The following is a 19658-nucleotide window of genomic DNA, read 5'->3' as shown; positions in this document are numbered from 1 at the left end:
GAGCATGCAGTGACAGGACAAGGGACAATGGATTCAAAGTAAGTGCAAGTAGGTTTAGATTAAGTATGAGAGAAAACATTTTTACTCTGAGGTTTGTGAGGCACTGGAACACATTGCCCAGAGATGCTCCAAACCTGTAAGTGTTCAAGGCTGGCTGGAGCTCTCAGAAACCTGGTTAAGTGATGTGTTTCCCTGCTCATGGCAGGTTGGGGTTGGGATGAGATGAGCTCTGAGGTCTCTTCCAACCCAAACCATTCTATCATTCTATGAAATGCTCTGTTATTTAGCACATCAGACTTTTAAATTATGGAAGGATTAATGAAACTTGTTTGTTACAGAAATTCTTTAACAGGGTAACACATGTCTGCCTTCTGGCAGCAGTGAAATCCACCCATAATAAGCTGGCCAGCATGTAGCTGTTTTAGAGTATTAGGAGCATCAATTTTGATAGCTTGAAGGCTATCAAAAGGAAAATTCCTTTGTTATTACTCCTGAAAATATTCCACTAACCAACACCTTCTACTTTTCATGCCTGCCAGAGGTCCAGCAACTACAGAGCTAATTGTGTTGTGGTTTTCGAATGATCTTTCTCAGACAGGTAACAAAGACCAAGTGTATTTTTACCTGGTTGAGAACCACCCAGTTGGGATCAATCTGTGCATCTCCCTCTGGGTCCAACACCACTGTCTGATAGGCCCTGAAGTCTGTCAAGGTGATCTCTGCATTCTCAGGGCACACATCAATCCGATCAATCACTGTATCCTGGTCAAAATCAGACTCACAGACATCACCAACTCCATCACCTGAATGCATCAGAGAAGCAAAAGGAGATTTGTGGTGCAGCAAGTAGTCACATCTGCCCCAGCCACAGGATTAGGGTGTCCAGAAGCAGGCAGAGCGTCAGCCCTGCTGGCTGTAGTGCCTGAGAGAGTGCCTCTGTTTTGGCTATAGGGCCAAATCAGCAGCCTGAGTGCTGCTCTTGTTCCTGGGATGAGTGTATGCATTGGTGATGACAATGTTGCATGCTGGTGCACACATCTGGAGATGAATGCAGTGCCTGAGAATCAAAGTTGCTCCTTAAGGCCCATCTTACCATTATCATCTTCCTGCCCTGGGTTGGGGACCAGCCTGCAGTTGTCAGGGCCCGGGGGCAAGAGATCAGGAATGCCATCATTATCATCATCCTCATCACACTCATCACCCAGCCCGTCCTTATCTGTGTCAAGCTGGGAGCTGTTGATAACAGTAGGGCAGTTGTCTGTGCTGTCCTGGTGCCCATCACCGTCACTGCAAGCACAGAAACAAAAAAGAAATGGTATGCCAGCATCAGCTCTGGCCTCTGCACAGGGAACAGCATGGACATCTGAGGGGGAAACACACCAGTGGAGCTCTGGAGCTGGAAGCAGACCAATGGGCAACACAACCTGTTGTTGCTCAGGTGGCTGAACTGGAAGGAGAGCAGGAACAAAGAGACTCAGATAAGATAAGATGGCAGGAAAGCAAAGGAGCCAGGAACTAAAAAAGATTCCAAGCCAGGACCTAAAAAAATATTCAGGGAAAATAAAAATAAGCCTTACACAGTGTGGGAAACAGACTGGAGCCCAAGACCCCAATCAACATCCACTCCTGAAGGGCGTGTAAGGCGCATCCAACAAGTGCAGTGTCACCAGTCAAGAGGCACTCAGGAGACAGCATGAGCTGGACACCTTGTGTCTCTTATGTGGACATGTGCCTTGGTGCTCATGAATGTACAGGTATAAGTGTGAATGAAGCTTTATGAGAGACTACATGAGCACCTGAAATCAGACTTATTTAAATATAAGCACTCTTCTCACCCTCCTCCACAGCAAGTTTTCTGTGGTGGACTTGTCATGTGGTGGACTAACTGCCATGTTAGTGCTTGGACTCAATGGTCTTGAAGGTGTTTTCCAAACTAAATGATTGCATCCTGCAGGGGGAACATACAGTAAGAAACAGAGGAAAAGGTCTGTAGCTCCTTCCAGGCCATGGCTGCATCAGCTGGTTACAGGGAAGGCACAGGGACATAGACTACAGAAGAGGGTTCAAGAAGTTATGGGGTGGCTACATAACTTTTCCATCCCAACTGTTAAATGCATCCCTGAAAAAAAACTGCTTGAAGTATGGTGTGTTTTGTACGCACACCAAAACCAAACTGCTTTCTAGCAATTAGCAGGCATGCTTTCCCTCAGTAGCTTCTTATTAGCACAGGTGGAGCAGAAATTACCTGCAGCCAAATTAAAATCATGCTATGGCTTAAAAGTAGGAATATTCCCAAATGCCTCTCCCTGCTTAAGAAATGTGCTTTAGTTTTAGGTCAGAGTAATCAATGTTTGCACAATATTGAGATAAAATGCAATAAGCACCATACATGTGTCTGCAAGGTTAAGCATGTTTCACACAGGAAATGCTTCACACACATTAGTGAAGTTTATGGGGGCGGTAATGTCCTTTTTTAAAACAGGAAAAAGAATAAAGACATATCAACTTAAGAGTAAAATGCTGATGGCCTTGGCAGCTACTGGCCCAAGACTGGGAATGATCCCTGCACAGGGATCCCTGCAGGTCCCTTCACAGAGAGCAGCACCCACCAATGGCCCTGGGCTGAAACCCTGCAGCTGTCCGTGGCTGATGAAATGCTGTGACAGCACAGGATTTATCATTTTCCTTGCCTCTTGCTGTAAGTGAGGTGCACATGGGAGAACCTGCCATCCCTTAAGGTGGTTATGCTGCTTCCAGAGAAGTGATGCAATTTTTCATGGGATGTGCTCCTGTGAATGCCCAAGGCAAATGAAAGCCATAGACAGAGGATCCTTGCCAGTCTTGCTGTGCCAAAGCAAAGGGGCTGCTCTGCGAGTGTTTTACACTTGATAACAGAATTTTGTTTCTGCAACACTAGGTTCTTAAGGAAATACATAGAGCCCTTAACTGTGAAATTTCTGCTAAGGAAGCAGAGAAATAAAAGAGGAATGAAAAACAAAGCAAAAAAGGAGAGACATTTTCTCACTAAGAAGCTCTGAGCAGTGCTCTGGGTTTTACAGCCAGAAAACTGCTTGAACATCACTTCCACAGGAACTCAGAGAAAGCCTGTGAATGGCTATAAGGGTGATGGCTGTCTAAGGGTACTACCACAGACAAGTGAACAAACAAGGCTAATAAATCCTAACACTGTTCTTGAAATAACATCCCTCGGAATTAAATCCAGGCTAGCCTGAGGGATTACAGCTCTCCAGGAATCAGCAGCATGCTTCAGCTCAGGACTAGCCTCCCTCACAGCATACCTGTCCTGATTGGTATCACAGGAATCTCCAACCAGGTCATTGTCGATGTCTGACTGCAAAAGGGAACAGAGAAAATGCCAGTATCAGCTGTTAAAAGCATCTATTTGCACAATTAATCAAAACACAACCAAATCAAATACAACTAAAATAAATGCATGAAAATATATGCATTTTCTCTCTTGCATCATCCATCATGCATTTTCTCTCTTGCATCATCCAGAATGTATTTTCTCTCTTGCATCATCCATCTAACCAAAAATTCAGTTTTATTAAAGAAAAAAACCAGTGAATAAACACAGTTAAACTTAATTGAAGAGCTCAAGCAAGATTCCTCTGCTACTGAGAAGAAGTAATTCTCATTTCTAGCCAAGGTTTATATCTTAACCACCTTTAAAAATCTACTATGTTTCTCTATAGTTTCCAACATTTTTCATTAGTCACAGGGGGTGAAATCAGAATTCCTACACATGAAAAGTTACAATGACTTCTCACCTAAGAGCACTAGGAGAAAGTTTTGATAAATAAGGACACCAGGATTTTTGTCCTGATTAAAGAAATATCAAGGGTAACTAAATCACAGCCCTGTGTGGAGTCTGGCACTGAGCTCTGTGGGACTAGAGCCCATTTCAGAGCATGAGAGTAGAAGATACATGCTGGACAGAGGTCCTAACAACATCCCAAACAGTGAGAGTACAACTGGTGGCTCCCTCTTTTCATCAGGAGAGTCAGCAGGTCTGTAAAACACTCCTGAATACCTAAATATATATTATATATTTTATTATCCAGGAAATACACTTTATTATTAAAATACAAACACTATGTTTGCATGGGTTGCTTCATTCTCTTGCACCTTTTTAGGCCTCAGCAGTCCCTGTCCCTAAACAAGAATAGTTTTTCCTTCTGTCTGCTAACCTGGTTTGGGTTGCTGATTGTAGGGCAGCTGTCACAGGCATCACCAACACCATCATTATCTGTGTCCACCTGGTCTTCGTTGGGGATCCTCTGACAATTATCCAAGAGGTTCTTAACACCTAGAGGAAAGTGGATTGTGTGTTAAAGACAATTTCCGTATTTGCCCACACTGGACAATATAAACATTAAAACAGTAAAGATACTATTCCTTTTGAGCAACTACTTAATGAAATGCAATTTTTAAAAAATATATAATTCCTGCAATGAAATTATAAGTCTGCACATAAATTAATCTTCCTTATGTGTGCATCACTCATTTAATAGTAGTTAGGAACATCTCACTAAAGCCACCCCACCACACCCTTTAATTACACACAATTAATTCTTATCCTGTTCCTGTATCACAACTTGCAGGACAGGACATTCCACTTTTTAAATTATATTAATTATATTTTATATTATATTTAAATTAAATTAAATTATATTTGAAGAGGTGTGAGTTTTTCACTTCTTTCAAGCCTCCTGCAGCAATGAAAATACTATGTTATGCAGCTCTGGGTACCAGTGACTGGCAGGAGCTGGATGCCCTGGAATATGTGTACTTTTAATGAAATGCTGAATGATCAACAACCTTAACTTCTACATGAAACATGGCTTGGCTTCTCTGTTACAGTGTACAGTGCTTCCAATGCAGGCTAAGATATGTATTAACTAAATTAAAAGGATTAAAGCCAAAAGTTTCATGAAGAAAGACTGTGTTACAGCTGGTGACATGAAATCTCCTAATGTGCAGAACACTCTGGGAAAATCTGAATGATATCAGAGAAGCCGAAAGTAAAAAATCACCAACCATCTCCATCCATGTCATCATCACATGCATCTCCTTTCCCATCACCATCTGTGTCCCTCTGGTCATTATTCAGGACATTACGGCAGTTGTCACAAGCATCTCCAAAGATATCTTGGTCACTGTTTCTCTGGTTAACATTAGGAACCAAGACACAGTTATCCTGCAAGAGACACAGAATAAGACATCAGTCCAGCCATAAATCTTTAATTTCTACTTCAGTTGATTAATAAAAAAACTCTTGTATTTATTTCTATTTCCAAAAAAAAAAAAATTGTGAGCAGTTTTGACATTTTATGTCAATATTACCTCTGGATCAGATTTCACTTGCTCCCTCAAAGCTCTGCTTTGAACCACACTGTGGGAAGCCTAATGACAAACACCCAGCACCATAATGCTTTACTTATAACTTGATTTCTGATTCTCATTTTGCATGGGTACATGGTGAGGATCCTGAGTTTTGGTACCCGAGTTTTCTCACGCGGTCCTTCTCAAAAGCTGCAGTTCAGAGACTCTGACAAGCTTTGCAGATGCTCTAGTGAAAGGCCATTGCCCCCTTCTGGTACAGACTAGCTGGAAAATGGGTAAAGAACTTCTTAATGCAAAAAGGCATCCGTTTTTGTTTGGTTTTGGTGGGTTTGTTTCAAGCAAGCTGCTATTAACTTTTAAAGTCCACCAGGAGGTATATGGAGAAAACTTTATTTCAAAGTGGTATAAAATTTCTACACCTATCCAGCACAATCATGACCTCATCCCCATTGCCCATAGAGAAGAACAATAGAAACAATATAAGAGTTTACTTTATTATGAAGGTGCTGAACCTGCAAATAGACTTACGGTCATAGGAGGATTTAACTTTTTCATTTTAAAACATTAATAAAACTAGTTGATTTAAGCTAGCAGAATTTAGCATGGAACTCTGTGGCAAAACAGCCTGAGAAAGACCCTCTGTGACTGCTAGTCTGTCCCAGACCCTCTATGACTGTTAGTGTGCCCTAGCTCCAGGTGGACATTTGTATTCTGGATAACACATTCTTGTTGGCTTGGGAGCACATTAAGCAGTATCAGTCAATGATCTCAATATAGAATAAAGTTGGCTTGTAAGAATACAGGGTGAAAACAAAACAGCTTTTCCAATCTGATGTATCCTCTATTATATTCTGCTGCGTGCACCCACATGGAAACCTCTTCTGCTTTGCGGACGCGATCCAAAGCTTTTCAAGTTATTGGCAAGACACACATTCATTTATGTGAGTTTTGGATCCCTGATGAAATGTGTTGTCAGGTCAACCTGCTCTTTAAATAGAAAGATGTTAATGCAAGAATGTTCCTGAAATCATGTTGTGGGAGAGTGTGGCAGAAGGACACAAGCTCTATACAAAAAGCTCTAGAATTAAATGACAAAAGGTAGTAACGGAGGATACAAATGTGGGATTTAAGGCTGTGTGGTTTAAATCTTATAAGAATGAGCATTATATAAAAGAATTTAAGGGGCCACTGACAGTGACAGGTATGTAACAATCTCTGGCAAACAGTAGTGAGTCAGATTTCAGAATCACTTCCCATTGCAGCAGTGGGAAATCCTTCTGTTGGCACAGACCCCTGCATCCTGATCTATACACAGCACCTGCTCATTGGGAATGCCGTCTCCATCTGCATCGTCATCACAGGCATCTCCAATCCCATCACCATCAGCATCTTCTTGTCCAGAGTTTGGGACAAATCTGCAATTGTCCTAGACAGAAAAGGAGACAATTCTGATGTTCTACAGGTAAACTGGATGCCTTCCTAATTTGAATTTTTTCTATTTTTAATTATTAAAAATTAATCACCAAATTAAATAGAATTCAATCATCTGAATAAAAGATGAATACATTGAGTCATATTTCTTACAGTCTTCCTCTTTATCCTTTCATGCTCTGAATTATTACAGAATTAAGAAAGCATTTCTTACCTTTCTGCAGTTTTCAGCAGAGCATGAGAGTTCTTCATTAGGGTAGCCATCAATGTCAACATCTTTTCCACAAATATAACCATCACCAGCCCAGCCAATGCCACACTATCAATAAAACATCATAGTAGTACTATCAAAAGGTTAATGAGAAACTGTAGAAATATTCAAGAAGGAAAACTCACACCAGTCTTGAAAACAGCAGTATATCAAAGTCATGGCCAGATACTGAAGTACTATGAGATACAGAAACCTTTGAAACCAAGGTTTTATTTCGACATTGAGAGATGCTACAATGTATCCAGACATAGCTAGAAAGAGCTACAACTTGATGTTAACTGGAATGTGTGCCTGTCACACCTAATGTTTTCAGTGGAGCTGTAGATTTCTTATCGACACTGGCCAGGAACTAATTCTGGCTCCTCGCTGGTGGGTTGAGTAAAAGAGAAGAGCAACTAGGTAGAGTATGCACCTAGCATCTGGGCATGGGACACATGGTTAGATGGGATGACTGTTTTGTTCATTATCTCAAGAACACATCTGCAACTAGAGGAAGTTTTAAGAGAAAACTCTATTGGCGATTACTAAGTTTGCATCTGCAAAACAAATGCATCTGCACACAACTTTCTCCTAGCCAATTTTAAATTATTACTGTTTCAAACCAACACATCATTTGTGTCGGAGATGTATGCTAAGAATTGCATGTCAAAATCTGACCTTCCCTTAAAACCATACTTGCCTACTACAAGTATCTAGGCATCTTCCCATTACAGCATGGACTTAAAATATCCTATTATTTATCTTTGAAACAGATGTACTTAAAAATGAGACCAAAGCAAGTGCCAGCAAAAGCATGCTCTGTACCCAAATTTAGGACACAGGATTAGTCTCTTGCTTTACGCTGCAAGATGGAAAAACTAAGTAATATACTTGAGTATACTCTTACAGTGGAAGTTCATAAGCTACTTGTGCTCCTCTGCCCCCTTAGCTGGTCAGCCTCGTACAGCCTCCCTGTGCCTGGAATCTGTCATCTCACTTTAAAAAACATCATCTCTACCAGCCAGCAAATACAGACACGTTGGCTATGCAGAGACAATCCTTACTCGCAGCTATGTAGCTGAGCACCGGGAGAGGAATTTGCCCTTGTGATGTCTTCTCTAGATGACACTTGACAGTCATTTCTGAGGGGACTACAGAAAGTCTACAAAAGTGATTCCTAAAGATCTAATTACACAGGCACAGTGAATATGATACATTAATATGGCTGCTTTACAGACATGTGGCAAGAACAAAACAATTGCAAGCCAGTTTTCACAGCTGGTCTTGGCCAGTGTGCCATAATTAGTAAAACATCCAACTGTATAAAATGACCACAAAGCCGTTCTCATTTCCAGCCTAAAAATGGTTGGATTTCACGGTAAAAATGCATGAATTAATGAACTCACAATACATGTCACCTCTCCTCTCCTCTCCTCAATACAACGGGCATGGATGCTGCATGGATTGAGGGCTCGATTCCTACAGCTCCGTTCAGCCTGGCATCCCCTGGTTTGGTCCCCTGTATATCCTGGTTTGCACTGGCCACAGTGGTAAGACCCCTGTAAGAACAAGAAGTCATTAGCCAGCCTTTTAATTGCACTTTTTTCCTTTTTAAAGCAAGCACAAGAGCAAGATTCAAGTCATACTGTTTATGCTGTGCAAGTGTAGTTTTTCATCCATTGAGGCCTCTTGTGAACAAACTTAATTTTCTACAGGAAAATGATATTTCGCTCCCAGAGTGCAAGTTGGAAAACATTCTCAACTCTTGCCTGTTTAGATCAGTGCTTTGTTAAGCCAGAGAGGAGTCATGTAGCATCAAAAGCTTCTTCATGATGCCTTGTCCTTGCCAGCATCACCCTGCGCTGCTTCCAAGTGGCTGAAAATTTGTGCAAAACTTGAAGCGTCAGCTGATTAATCATCAGGGCTGGATGATCTTATTTCACTGTAAAGCACACCTATCAGTCTATCAACTGGGCCCAAATTTTAATCAAAGAGTGATAAGAAAGTTCATCATGTCTTTGTCCTGTTTATTTTTAAGCTAAAATGTTTTTAAGCCAATTTGATCCAAATCTTCTTCTTCAGAAAATAATTCTGTATCTGAAGACGTAGCCATCCTCATTTACACTGCAATAAGAACATCCATGTAAGTTTTTGCTATGGTTTACCATGACACATGTATATGTATTTCATATGTATTACTCTCTTGTGTTAACAGACACAAAGGAGCTAAGCCAAGGAATCTCACTATGTGCTGACTTAATCCCCATATAAGATATAAGCAGATAAATGCAGATAAGGTGAGATCTTCTTTAGGTATCCAAACCATTCCTGTCTCACATTCCTATAGACCTGTAACTTAAGACATAAAAGTTAATTGAGCACAATCTTTTTATCTTGTGGAGAATTATTATTTTTTGACATGTCAAGGGACAGAAATGGGTGGATCTCAGACAAACATGTGCGTCCAACCATTGGTGAAACTGAGCTGCTTCATACAACTTCACTCTTCGTGTACAAATCTGTTGGAAGAACTGTCAGGACTGTCGTAGTCCACCATTACAGAGAATCTACTTACTGCTCAGATGGGCATTATTTTTTATCCCCATTCCTAATTTTGTTACAAATTTAACTCTGTTCTGTCTGCATACTTTCAGGATGAAGATGAAAATAAACAGATGACTGAAGAGTAAAACAATCCTTGGGTGATGCAAATGGTATGGCTTATTTAAAACACACCAGCCTGTGCACTTTATCCTAATGGACGCCAGGGTAGTATATTCTGGAGTCTGCTGAATTTGCTTTGTATATTCTGTCCTATATCAAGCTCTGGTATGCATTAAAATAGCCTCTTAGGTGGCATTTCCAGACCAGACTGTTTCTGAAGGGATACAGGATTAGGAACCCCTGACTGCTCTGTTCGGACAGATGGCAGGACACTTGGTGCCTGCCCTCTGCAGACAGGGCCCCATGGCTTCCCCAAGAAGCTCCATGTCTAGTCATGCAGCAAGATACAAAATGTGACAGTAAATGTTCTAGATATTAAAAAAAAGATACAAACACACTGAACAGTGGAAGCAGCCCTAAGAAAACAAGCTTATTCTCAAGGAAAAATAACACTGAACACAAATGGCAGCCTCAACAATGCCTTGCTGCAGAAAGGACCACCCCTACACCTGAAGGATACTTTTAACCTTTCTCCTGCTATGAAGAAACCCTGTGGCATATCCAGGACAACCAGGGAATCAGGCCAAGCCAGCAGAGATTTATGAAAGTTGGGTCCTGCTTGTTCTGTAACAGGGAGACCTGCTCAGTGGATGAGCCTCTGACACCATTTCCCACAGCAATCCCCCAGGGCAGCAGCTGATGGTTTGGGCAGGTGTACTATTCATGAGGTGAAAAATGTCTGGATGGCCAGGCCCAGAGAGTGGTGGTGAGCAGAGTTACATCCAGCTGTTCAGTCCAGTTTTCAGTCCAGTTCAGTGCTCATCCAGGTGTTCAGTCACCACTGCTGTTCCACAAGGCAGCTCCGCAGGCTGGGGCAGAGTGGCTGGAAAGCTGCCCACAGGAAAAGGACCTGGGAGTGCTGGTGACAGCAGCTGAACATGAGCCAGGCTGTGCCCAGGTGGCCGAGAAGGCCAATGGCATCCTGGCCTGGATCAGCAATGGTGTGGCCAGCAGGGCCAGGGCAGGGATTGGCCCCTGTACTGGGCAATGGTGAGGCCACACCTAGAGGGCTGTGTTTAGTTTTGGGCTCTTCACTACAAGAAAGACACTGAGGTGCTGGAATGAGTCCAGAGAAGGGCAATGGAGCTGGTGAAGGGTCTGGAGGACAAGTCCTCTGAGGAGAGGCTGAGGGAGCTGCAGGTATTTAGCCTGAGAAAAGGAGCCTCGGGGGGACCTTACCACTCTACAAGTACCAGAAAGGACTCTAGAAATGGGTGAGTAGTGTTCAGGTTTTTTCTCCCAGGTAAGAAGTGATAGGACTAGAAGAATAATGGCCTCAGATCTTCAGGCCCTCTCAGGTCAGCGGAGATTAAGATTGAATAGAAGCAAGAATTTGTTTGCACAAAGAATTATCAAGCATTGAAACAGGTTGCCCAGCAAAGTGGTGGACTCACTATTCTTGAAAGTGTTCAACATAGGTGCGGATGTAACCCTTGTAGTGGCGGGATTATCAGTGCTGTGTTACGAATTGGACTTGGCCTTAAGGGTCTTTTCTATCATAAATAATTATATGATCATGTAATTATATGTCCAGCTTGCTTCATATCATTAAAGAGGTCGTATGCCCTTCTTATTGGATCCTAACATCTTTCAAACCATTTTTACTTCTTCTATACTTGCTCTCCTGGGTTGAATATATATGGGCATTAACCTTGTACCAATTGCAGCTCTCTTTGTTTCCATTTATTTAGAGGGATAGCTGTTATTCTACACATAACTCCTATAAAGAGAGCACCCAGGGGAACAGCTTGTTGCCACAGTTCTCAGGAGGCAGGAGATAAGGGAAGCAAAGGTTTAATCTTTCAGAGGAGGTTTTTGCAACAACATACCCACAACACACATCACTGGATGGTATGGAGGGAAGAGCTCCTGCTCTTCAGGGAAAGTGATAAGGATACAATTTAGATGAATGTGTTCATGACAAATCAAATATTGATTTTTTTATTATTAGCTTGGAAAAGAGAAAAGGCTTCTTTGATTTATAAGAAAAAAGAATGCATTATTAATTCATCTTTCATCAGACCCATAAATCCAATCCTAGCCTCATGGTTTTTTAAGGCAATTGATTTTTTTAAAGGCAAAAATGAAAAGACACTTACCAAAGTGTTTATGCAATGGGAATTCGGAACACAGAGTCCATGTCCTCCATTCTGACATTCATCAATATCTAAGCAGACCTAGCAATAAGCCAAATCCAGAAATAATAAAATTAAGTAAATTTATTGACATCAAAGACTGAAGAAACAACACCAAAGTTTAAGACTAAAAAAGAGATGTAGCCTCTGCTGAAACTGCTCTCTGAATGTCACAGACATTATCCATAAGCTAACTTTCTAAACCCTAAAGAAGTAGAAAATTTCAACTTTAGAATGTACTCTGGTTCATGCAGAAGAGTTGACAAAAAAACTGTGTTCCCATTCTAGGGTGCTTACAGAAATACAAAAAAATATTACAGTAAAATAGGCCTTTTTAATAATTTTCTTTCTAGTTCAAAGCCAGTTTACAGAACCCCCTGAAGCTGATCAGAGATACTTACAAAGATTACGACATTTTTTCTTGTCTCTATGCCAGTCAAGAGTATTAGATTGTTAATACTCCCATTACAGCTATGCAAACACAATTCAGATCTCTAACTGAAACACTCTGAGCTCTGCCTAACAGCATAAGGCAATTGTGGAACAACTGAAAAATAAATACTATTCAATATAGATGCACTTCTAATATAAAACCAGCACCTTGCAATGGAGGTTGTCATGGAGGTGCTAACACTCACCTGCTTATTGCTCTTGGCATAGCTGAGTCCTATCCCTTGCACAGTTTGTCCTGTGTATCCTGGAGGACAGGTCTCACACCGGAAACCTGGAGCAGTGTTCACACATCGCACACCAGGGAAGCAAGGGTTGTAACGACACTGCAAAGAAAAAATGAACCAAGCACATATTCGTGCTTCAGTAACATCCAAACTCTGACTGCGAGTACAGACCTCTCACCAAAGGCAATGCTACATTCAACACCTGTATGTCCTCTGTTCAGAGAGGGCTTAGAGAGGAAACCGTCTCTGCAGGCATCTCTGATCTCAGTAAGTCTTCAGCTATCTCTGTAATTTAAATATCATTTGCAACCTTCCATTACAGCCTATAGTTGATGTTCTAAACTCTCACCCTGAATCTTTCCTTTAACTGGGAAGATTCAGATCCCTTGGAGGCTGAAGACCACAATATTAGGAAAGCCACATAACTCCAAGCCTCCAAACACCCCTTCTAATGTGTTTTGTACACACAGAAGTGGCAGCAGCATTTTCCTTCATTTATATTTGGACAAATCTCATAGCCAAGGAAGGAATCCAAACATAAGCCAGATAAGCAGGAATGTGTCAGTGGCATCCACACATTTCTAGACTGGAGGCCCACAGACAATCCTTGGAACTTATCCCAAAATATCACATGTTCACAAAATCACCCTTGGCCTGAAAGCACCATTCACTTCATTGCTTTATGCAGTTTTTCAAAACAGCTGTGACCGATTTCGCTGGTCTTGTGGGTGCCAATGTGGGAAACAGATCCCACACTGCTGCCTTTCCAACATCAACAACTAGCTGCTAGGTAATGTTTATGAAAGTACCAAAACCATCAACATGCCATCCTGCTGCACAGGGCTCAAAGACAACAATGAATAAGCAACATGACAAAGGAATACTAAAAAGTTTTAAAAAATGCCTTTTTTTACTCCTTCCATCACTAACAGAAAAACTTATGCAAAATGGAGGGCGAGCAAACCAGACAATACACACCTACAAGAGACCTGCAACTTGTAACCAAACACACACACACACAGAAGCAAGAAAAGACATGTTTAATATCAAAGTGTGTTTGACAGACAGATTTGTTAATAGTACATCAGTCAGTAATATGAGGAAAACGGCAAACCGAGGACAGACATTTTGTGCCTCCTTATTCTGTTGTGGATTCTTTGTTGTAGGCAGCAGAGGGCACCCAAATTACACAGCACAGAGAGCAGAACTGCAGCTCCCAAGATAATGGGCACCAGAATACCAAAGTAATGTCTTCAAAATGGTAATGAATTAGGGAGGGTACTACACAGAAATTGACACCGACAGGGAAGATGATGGCAGCTCGAAGGGATCTTCCATATTTGTCTTTGCCAGAATTTGTACACTTTCTTTTTAAATGCCTATTATCAGGAAGTACGGAAATAGCTCGTTCATAAAAGGCTTTAAACAAATTTATAAAAACAAAACAAAACCAACCAACCAAACAAAAAAACTTTCCTGTGTATCAGGAAAACTTTCCTGCATATCAGGGAAATTTTCCTGCATATCAGCTAACTCAGGAAAACAGTACCATGACACATCCCTCTCATTAGACAATTCAAAATGATTGCTATTTATTGCTTCTTTATTTCTCCCTGTGCAACTCAGTAAAAATCCAGCTGATTAAGTAGATATTTCCTGGTGAACAAAACTGCTCTTGACAAGGTGGCATTTTAATGGCATTGTCCAAATAAAGATCTCATAACAAGCAAGACTTTATGATACAATTTTGACAAAAATTCCTTGCTGTTTCTAATGTGAAAGCAGGTCATCTGTCATGTGGAATGGTGGCAGGAAGATGAAGCTACATGAATCTCCAGTGATTAGAGCCTGACTACTAACAGACAACCACTATAATATCAAGCCATCATAAACCAGTCTCTTTTTCTTTTTCCACCACTGCTGTAATGGGTAGAGCTGCTCCTGAAAATGGCAGGGAGGAGATTATTGCCATGCTTTGCCTTAGTCTGAAAATAGCTCAGGAGGCAAAACCCATCCATACTGGCAGGCTCCACCTAGGCTGGCTTGAGCCTCACACCATGGCTGTCTGTAGCATGAAATATGTACCACAGCTGTCTTGGATCCATCACTTGCATTCACATTTCAGAGCTTCACCTCCATTTTCTGTGCCTTCTGTTGCAGCAGACACAGTTCATGCCATGTAAGGCAAAACAAGAGACATTGCCAATGCCTCAGGAAACTGCCACCCTTAACTCACTTTCTCTCCCCAGCACTTTTTGCAGACAGGTGTAAGGTACATCAAATCCTCTCCTGGTGGTCTACAGGAGGAAGTAAATCAAAAGAGCAGTCAAAGCACATTTCCTGTTGGCTAGGAAGGAGAAACAGGGAATTGCTTTTGCTGTTTTACATTATTAAACAGGTACACTGGTAGAACCGTGTTATCCACAGTTATGACCTAATTCTGCTGGTTCCTTGGTCTACTACATCCAGGTACTTTTTCACAGAAAAGACTAAAGAGCAATGGTGAAAATCATCCCACAGAAAAAATGCAGTGAACCTGTAAGTGGTTTTGTTGCTTCTGTTCTAAGTAAGTGTCACATTCCAATTAACACAGGTTTTCTTTAATTGTTTAAGATAATGTAGATTTATTAATTCAGTCCTCAATACAAACAAGTTCTGAATTTCTAACATATAGCACAAGAAAAAAGTAGATTTGAATCAACATGATCAGATTTCAACAACTACAAAGAAGCAAAAGGAACAATGACAATGATTGTTTATCTTCTTTCACAGACTTCTAAAGTAAGGATGCAAACATGACTCCAGTCTGGGTTGAAGAGAAGAATTTGGTCTCCAAGGCTGCTTCAGGAGCACAAAAATTTAAAGAAACAAAGCCCATATTAAAAAAAAAGTGCTTCCGCAGCCTATAACAGAAGCTATAGCATCTTCTTGTGAAACACACCTGACAATGTCAAAAGTGTGTTTTGGCTGGGTTTAGATTCTGGGTTTTTTTCCAAACATTACGCTTCTTTAAGTGACTTCTCAACTCACCAGAGTGGTTCAAGTTTTCACACACATAACCTCCATAAAGTTGAAGAAACAGCAAAACAGGGATATAAAATCAAATCAGAATGAATTAATATTCACTGTACAAGCAGTCAGTAAATGCTGAAGACAGAAAGTATTAGCAACCCATTGATATGTATGAAACAGTTGCTTTTTAGCTTTTTTTTTGCAACATTCAGTGAAAGTAGCTATTTTACCTCATCAATATCTGAGCATGTAACTCCATTTCCTGTGAGTCCTTCAGGGCAGGGCCCACACTGAAATCCCTCTGCTGTCTCCATGCACCTCACTCCCCTGAAGCAGGAATTAACTTCACATTTCGGTTTAGTGCGCCTAGGAAGCTGAGTTGGAAAACTCACAGTGCCTAAACCTTTAATGCAGAGAGAACAACAGTTTCAGTGGTTGAAAGAAATGCTCATCATGGCTCTCAGCTGGCAAGCATTCTGAAGAAATTCCCAAGACAATTCATGTCCCTGCACTGTGCTGCTGCTGCTGCCACCAGCTGTGCTGTGGCTGAAAGGCTCCATCCTAAGAATAGCTCAGGAACTTACTGTGTCCCCAGCAAAGGGAAATTGAGGCTATTCTTCTAGGTTCACGTGCTTCTCCTGGCTACATATGGGAGTCTTCCTTCTAGGTCTGTCCTAAAACAGACCTGCTGCTGGCCAAGGCAGGAAACTCAGAAAGCAAAGGATCTTCCTCAGACTCATAATGCCAGCCAGAGCAGAATATGACTTCTCCCTTGTCCTTCTACTAAGATTGTGCATGAGATAGCTGGGAGACAGTGTCTCCCTCCACTGGAACATGTGGCACAGCATTGTGTCAGAGTGAGAACTGACAGTACAGCCTGAGTGGCACTGCTTGGTTTAGTGGCATTTTATCGCCCAATAGGTGATTGTTGGGTCTGTGGAAGCTTTTCCTCTAATGAAAATATATTTTAAATTTGTGTCCAAATACAAATACACCCACAATTTTGGACACAGTATTTTTTAAAAAGTACTTTTTAGAAACCACATAAAGCTAATGTGATCAATACTAGTTTTAAAACAACTCTAATATCTTCTAGATTATCAGCAATAACAGGAATACTCACCACATGCTTGGCACTCAGCTATGGTATTTCTCAGAAAAGTTGTTTCTTTGACCTTGAGAATTTAGAAAATCAATGTTATTTAGGTACAGATAGTTCCAGTTTGCACCTGGCTGAGAGAGGAGCTATTAGTCCCCAAACCATGCAACATGCCACTCAAACCATGCAACACAGGTAATTGGTCTTAAATGAGATGCTCTTTGTACTCCATAAAATTAAGGATATGGATAATGGATGTACTTAGGTTCAGCCTTCAAGGTCCAAAGGGCCTTATTTTACCAAAGGAATGTGCCACCAGCAATTTCAGTTCTGTCACCCACCAGCAAGTGAAACAAATGCAATTTCACTCCATGCAACAGACTCACAATATCTAATAGTGGGCTAGGATGTCTACTCTACTCCCTCACCAGACACTAAATTTTCTGGATCCGAATAAGCAAGCCCCATACACTCCCACATTCAATGATTCTCCCTTGCAAGCAGAGGGTACCAGGACCTATATGGTTATTTCTTCTTGATTGTGTCATCCCTTCAGGGCAATAACTCTACACAGGAGTTTACTGCTTACCCTGCGCTGAAGTCTGTGCTGATTCTAACAAAGGAGCAAAACTGGGATATTTCACACCAAAGCCTCTAAACATTACCTGTTGTCTAAGAAGGTCTTTCACATCTCCCAGTAGTTGGTTCATCTGCATCATTTGACCCATCAGCTGCCTATTAAAATCACCTGCAGGGAAACAGCAATGAAAAAGATCGCACAGCATAACTTTTCTTCATTTGTCATGGTAATTTCTGAGATATAAGATAAAAATGCCATGAAGAGCCATAGAGGGCAGACACTACTGTTATGCAAACCCTATAGAAATCATCACGGCAAACACAGTATTTACCTCAAATTTTATTGTCTGATTTTCATTAACTCAAGGCTTTTCTGGAACTCCTCATATACCACAGAAATGGGCAAAGCAGAAAGCTCTCCACAGAGAGAAAAATAAGATTACAATTCTTCTACCATTACTTCAGTGTTAAGGCTCTCCTGGGCAACTAAGGCCACCAGTGCTAGTGGTTCCTCCCAAGGCCTGAGACCAGCAGCCCTGAGTAAAAACCTCAGGATTTCAGAACTGGATATTTGTGATAACCTATTTGGGGCAGGAGGGCAAGGTGAGGCCATGAAGCATGTGTGCATGCAATGGGAAGACACCCTGCATAAATGTATTCCCTGTCATAGAATCAGAGTCATAGAATCATCAGTGTTGGAAGAGACCTTTAAGATCACGCAGTCTAACCATCCACCCAACACTACCGCTGTGACCCCTAAACCACTAAACCATCAGCTTAGCACCAGATACAGCCAGCATCTGAACACCTCCAGGTAATTCCACCACCTCCCCGGGCAACTTATTCCACTGCCTGACCACCCTAATAATGAAAAAATATTTCTAATATCTAAGCTGAATCTCCCCTGCCTCAGTTTAAGGCCATTTCCTGATGTCCTCCTACTACAGGCATGGCAGAAGAGACCAGCACCCACCTGGCTATACCCTCCTCTCAGGTGGTTGTAGAAAGCAATGAAGTCCCCCTGAGCCTCCTCTTATTGAGACTGAACAAACCCAGCTGCCTCAGCTGTTCCTCATATGACACATTTTCTGGTCCTTTCACCAGTCCTGTTGCCCTTCACTGGACACACTCCAGCACCTCAATCTCATATTTAAAGTGAGGAGCCCAAAAGTGAACACAGGATTTGAGGCACAGCCTCACCAATTCTGAGTACAGGGGGTTGATAACTTCCCTAGTCCTGATGGCATAGCACAGTTGTAACCACTACTGATTCATACATATTTTTCAAAGTGAAGTTACCCAGCTTTCTGAGCAAGCTCACTGTGAAGCTCTGAGAACACATCAACAGTGCCTGCTCTGACAAAACAGTGTTTTTAGTAACTGCAACAGTCACTTGGCTTTTCTTCTCAAAGGCAGCTCATCACACTGCACAAGTTTCATTTGCTTCAGACAGGTGCAGAATTTGTATGGACTCACAAAACATCTACTCAACACAGTGTGAACTCACACCAGAAGTCAGTCTTCAACACCAAGTAACCAATTAAAGACCTCTAAAACAAGATCAAAAGTTACATCTGTAATGAGCTATAGGGAAGGACCAGATCAAACCCAAGATCTTCACAGGAGGTTTTAATATCTTAAATGAAACACTGGCTTCGAGACAGTGACAGAGAAGAAGCAGAAAGCGTGTTTAGCACAGTAGCTTGTAGTTGCTTCTCTTTGCAGCTTACTTATGAATTTGTACCTCTCAAGAAGAAGATATTTGTTTACTTCTCTAAGTCTGTATCTAAAAACAAACTTCACAAATATATGCTCTTCCACAGTCTAGGCAGGCAGGATATTTTGATATTATGCCTGATAGCTTCAGGGAGGTTTATTCATATGTTATTTTTGTGAGTACTGAAAGCTTATATGAAAAATGCATCTCTTAATGTTTACCTCATTGTTTTGTACTTCAAAGCATGTCTAACTGTTTCCAAACATTCTAATGGGAACCATCCAAATCCTCACATACTGGGTTTTCTTCACTTTGTATTTTCTCATTCAAACACTGAACAAGTTTGAAGTCAGGAATCACCTGTTCCAGAGCCTGCTTCTGTTCTAGTCCTAACCTTGCCATATTTTTATTTGGGTGACAACAGCAGGACATAATATCATGGGTATTTCAGAATCCCATAGTGGAACCTGGCACAGGCTGTCAGGCCAGATGCTGGGGTCTGTTTTTATTTTATTTTTAAAACAAAGGCTAATTCAGGCATTATTGGTTGAAACCTGCAAAAAATTCTCAAGACTTCAGATGGTGTCTTTTGGCTAGCATCTAAATCAAAACCAGACCTATTCCGTAGTTAAGTTTTGCAGACTGCTGAACATTAAGGTGGACTAAA

At 41.3% G+C, this 19658-nt stretch overlaps 1 protein-coding gene across 1 annotated transcript in view; it reads right to left on the bottom strand.

Annotated features, from left to right (window-relative positions):
- THBS4 (thrombospondin 4) overlaps positions 1-19658 on the bottom strand; it is a 38868-nt gene that overhangs the window by 6173 nt on the left and 13037 nt on the right. Inside the window, exons 5-17 of the mRNA XM_054651887.2 lie at positions 17361-17443; positions 16720-16771; positions 15827-15999; positions 12546-12683; positions 11872-11949; positions 8455-8607; positions 7013-7117; positions 6686-6793; positions 5062-5221; positions 4212-4330; positions 3300-3352; positions 1094-1287; positions 625-803 (exon numbers count right to left, since the gene is read on the bottom strand). Coding sequence (XP_054507862.1) covers positions 625-803; positions 1094-1287; positions 3300-3352; positions 4212-4330; positions 5062-5221; positions 6686-6793; positions 7013-7117; positions 8455-8607; positions 11872-11949; positions 12546-12683; positions 15827-15999; positions 16720-16771; positions 17361-17443 — 1595 coding nt within the window. The remainder of the gene's footprint in view (positions 1-624; positions 804-1093; positions 1288-3299; positions 3353-4211; positions 4331-5061; positions 5222-6685; positions 6794-7012; positions 7118-8454; positions 8608-11871; positions 11950-12545; positions 12684-15826; positions 16000-16719; positions 16772-17360; positions 17444-19658) is intronic.

This window comes from Agelaius phoeniceus, chromosome Z, assembly GCF_051311805.1.
Source record: "Agelaius phoeniceus isolate bAgePho1 chromosome Z, bAgePho1.hap1, whole genome shotgun sequence".
Lineage (NCBI taxonomy): Eukaryota > Metazoa > Chordata > Aves > Passeriformes > Icteridae > Agelaius > Agelaius phoeniceus.
This window is presented reverse-complemented; position numbering and strand designations above follow the sequence as displayed.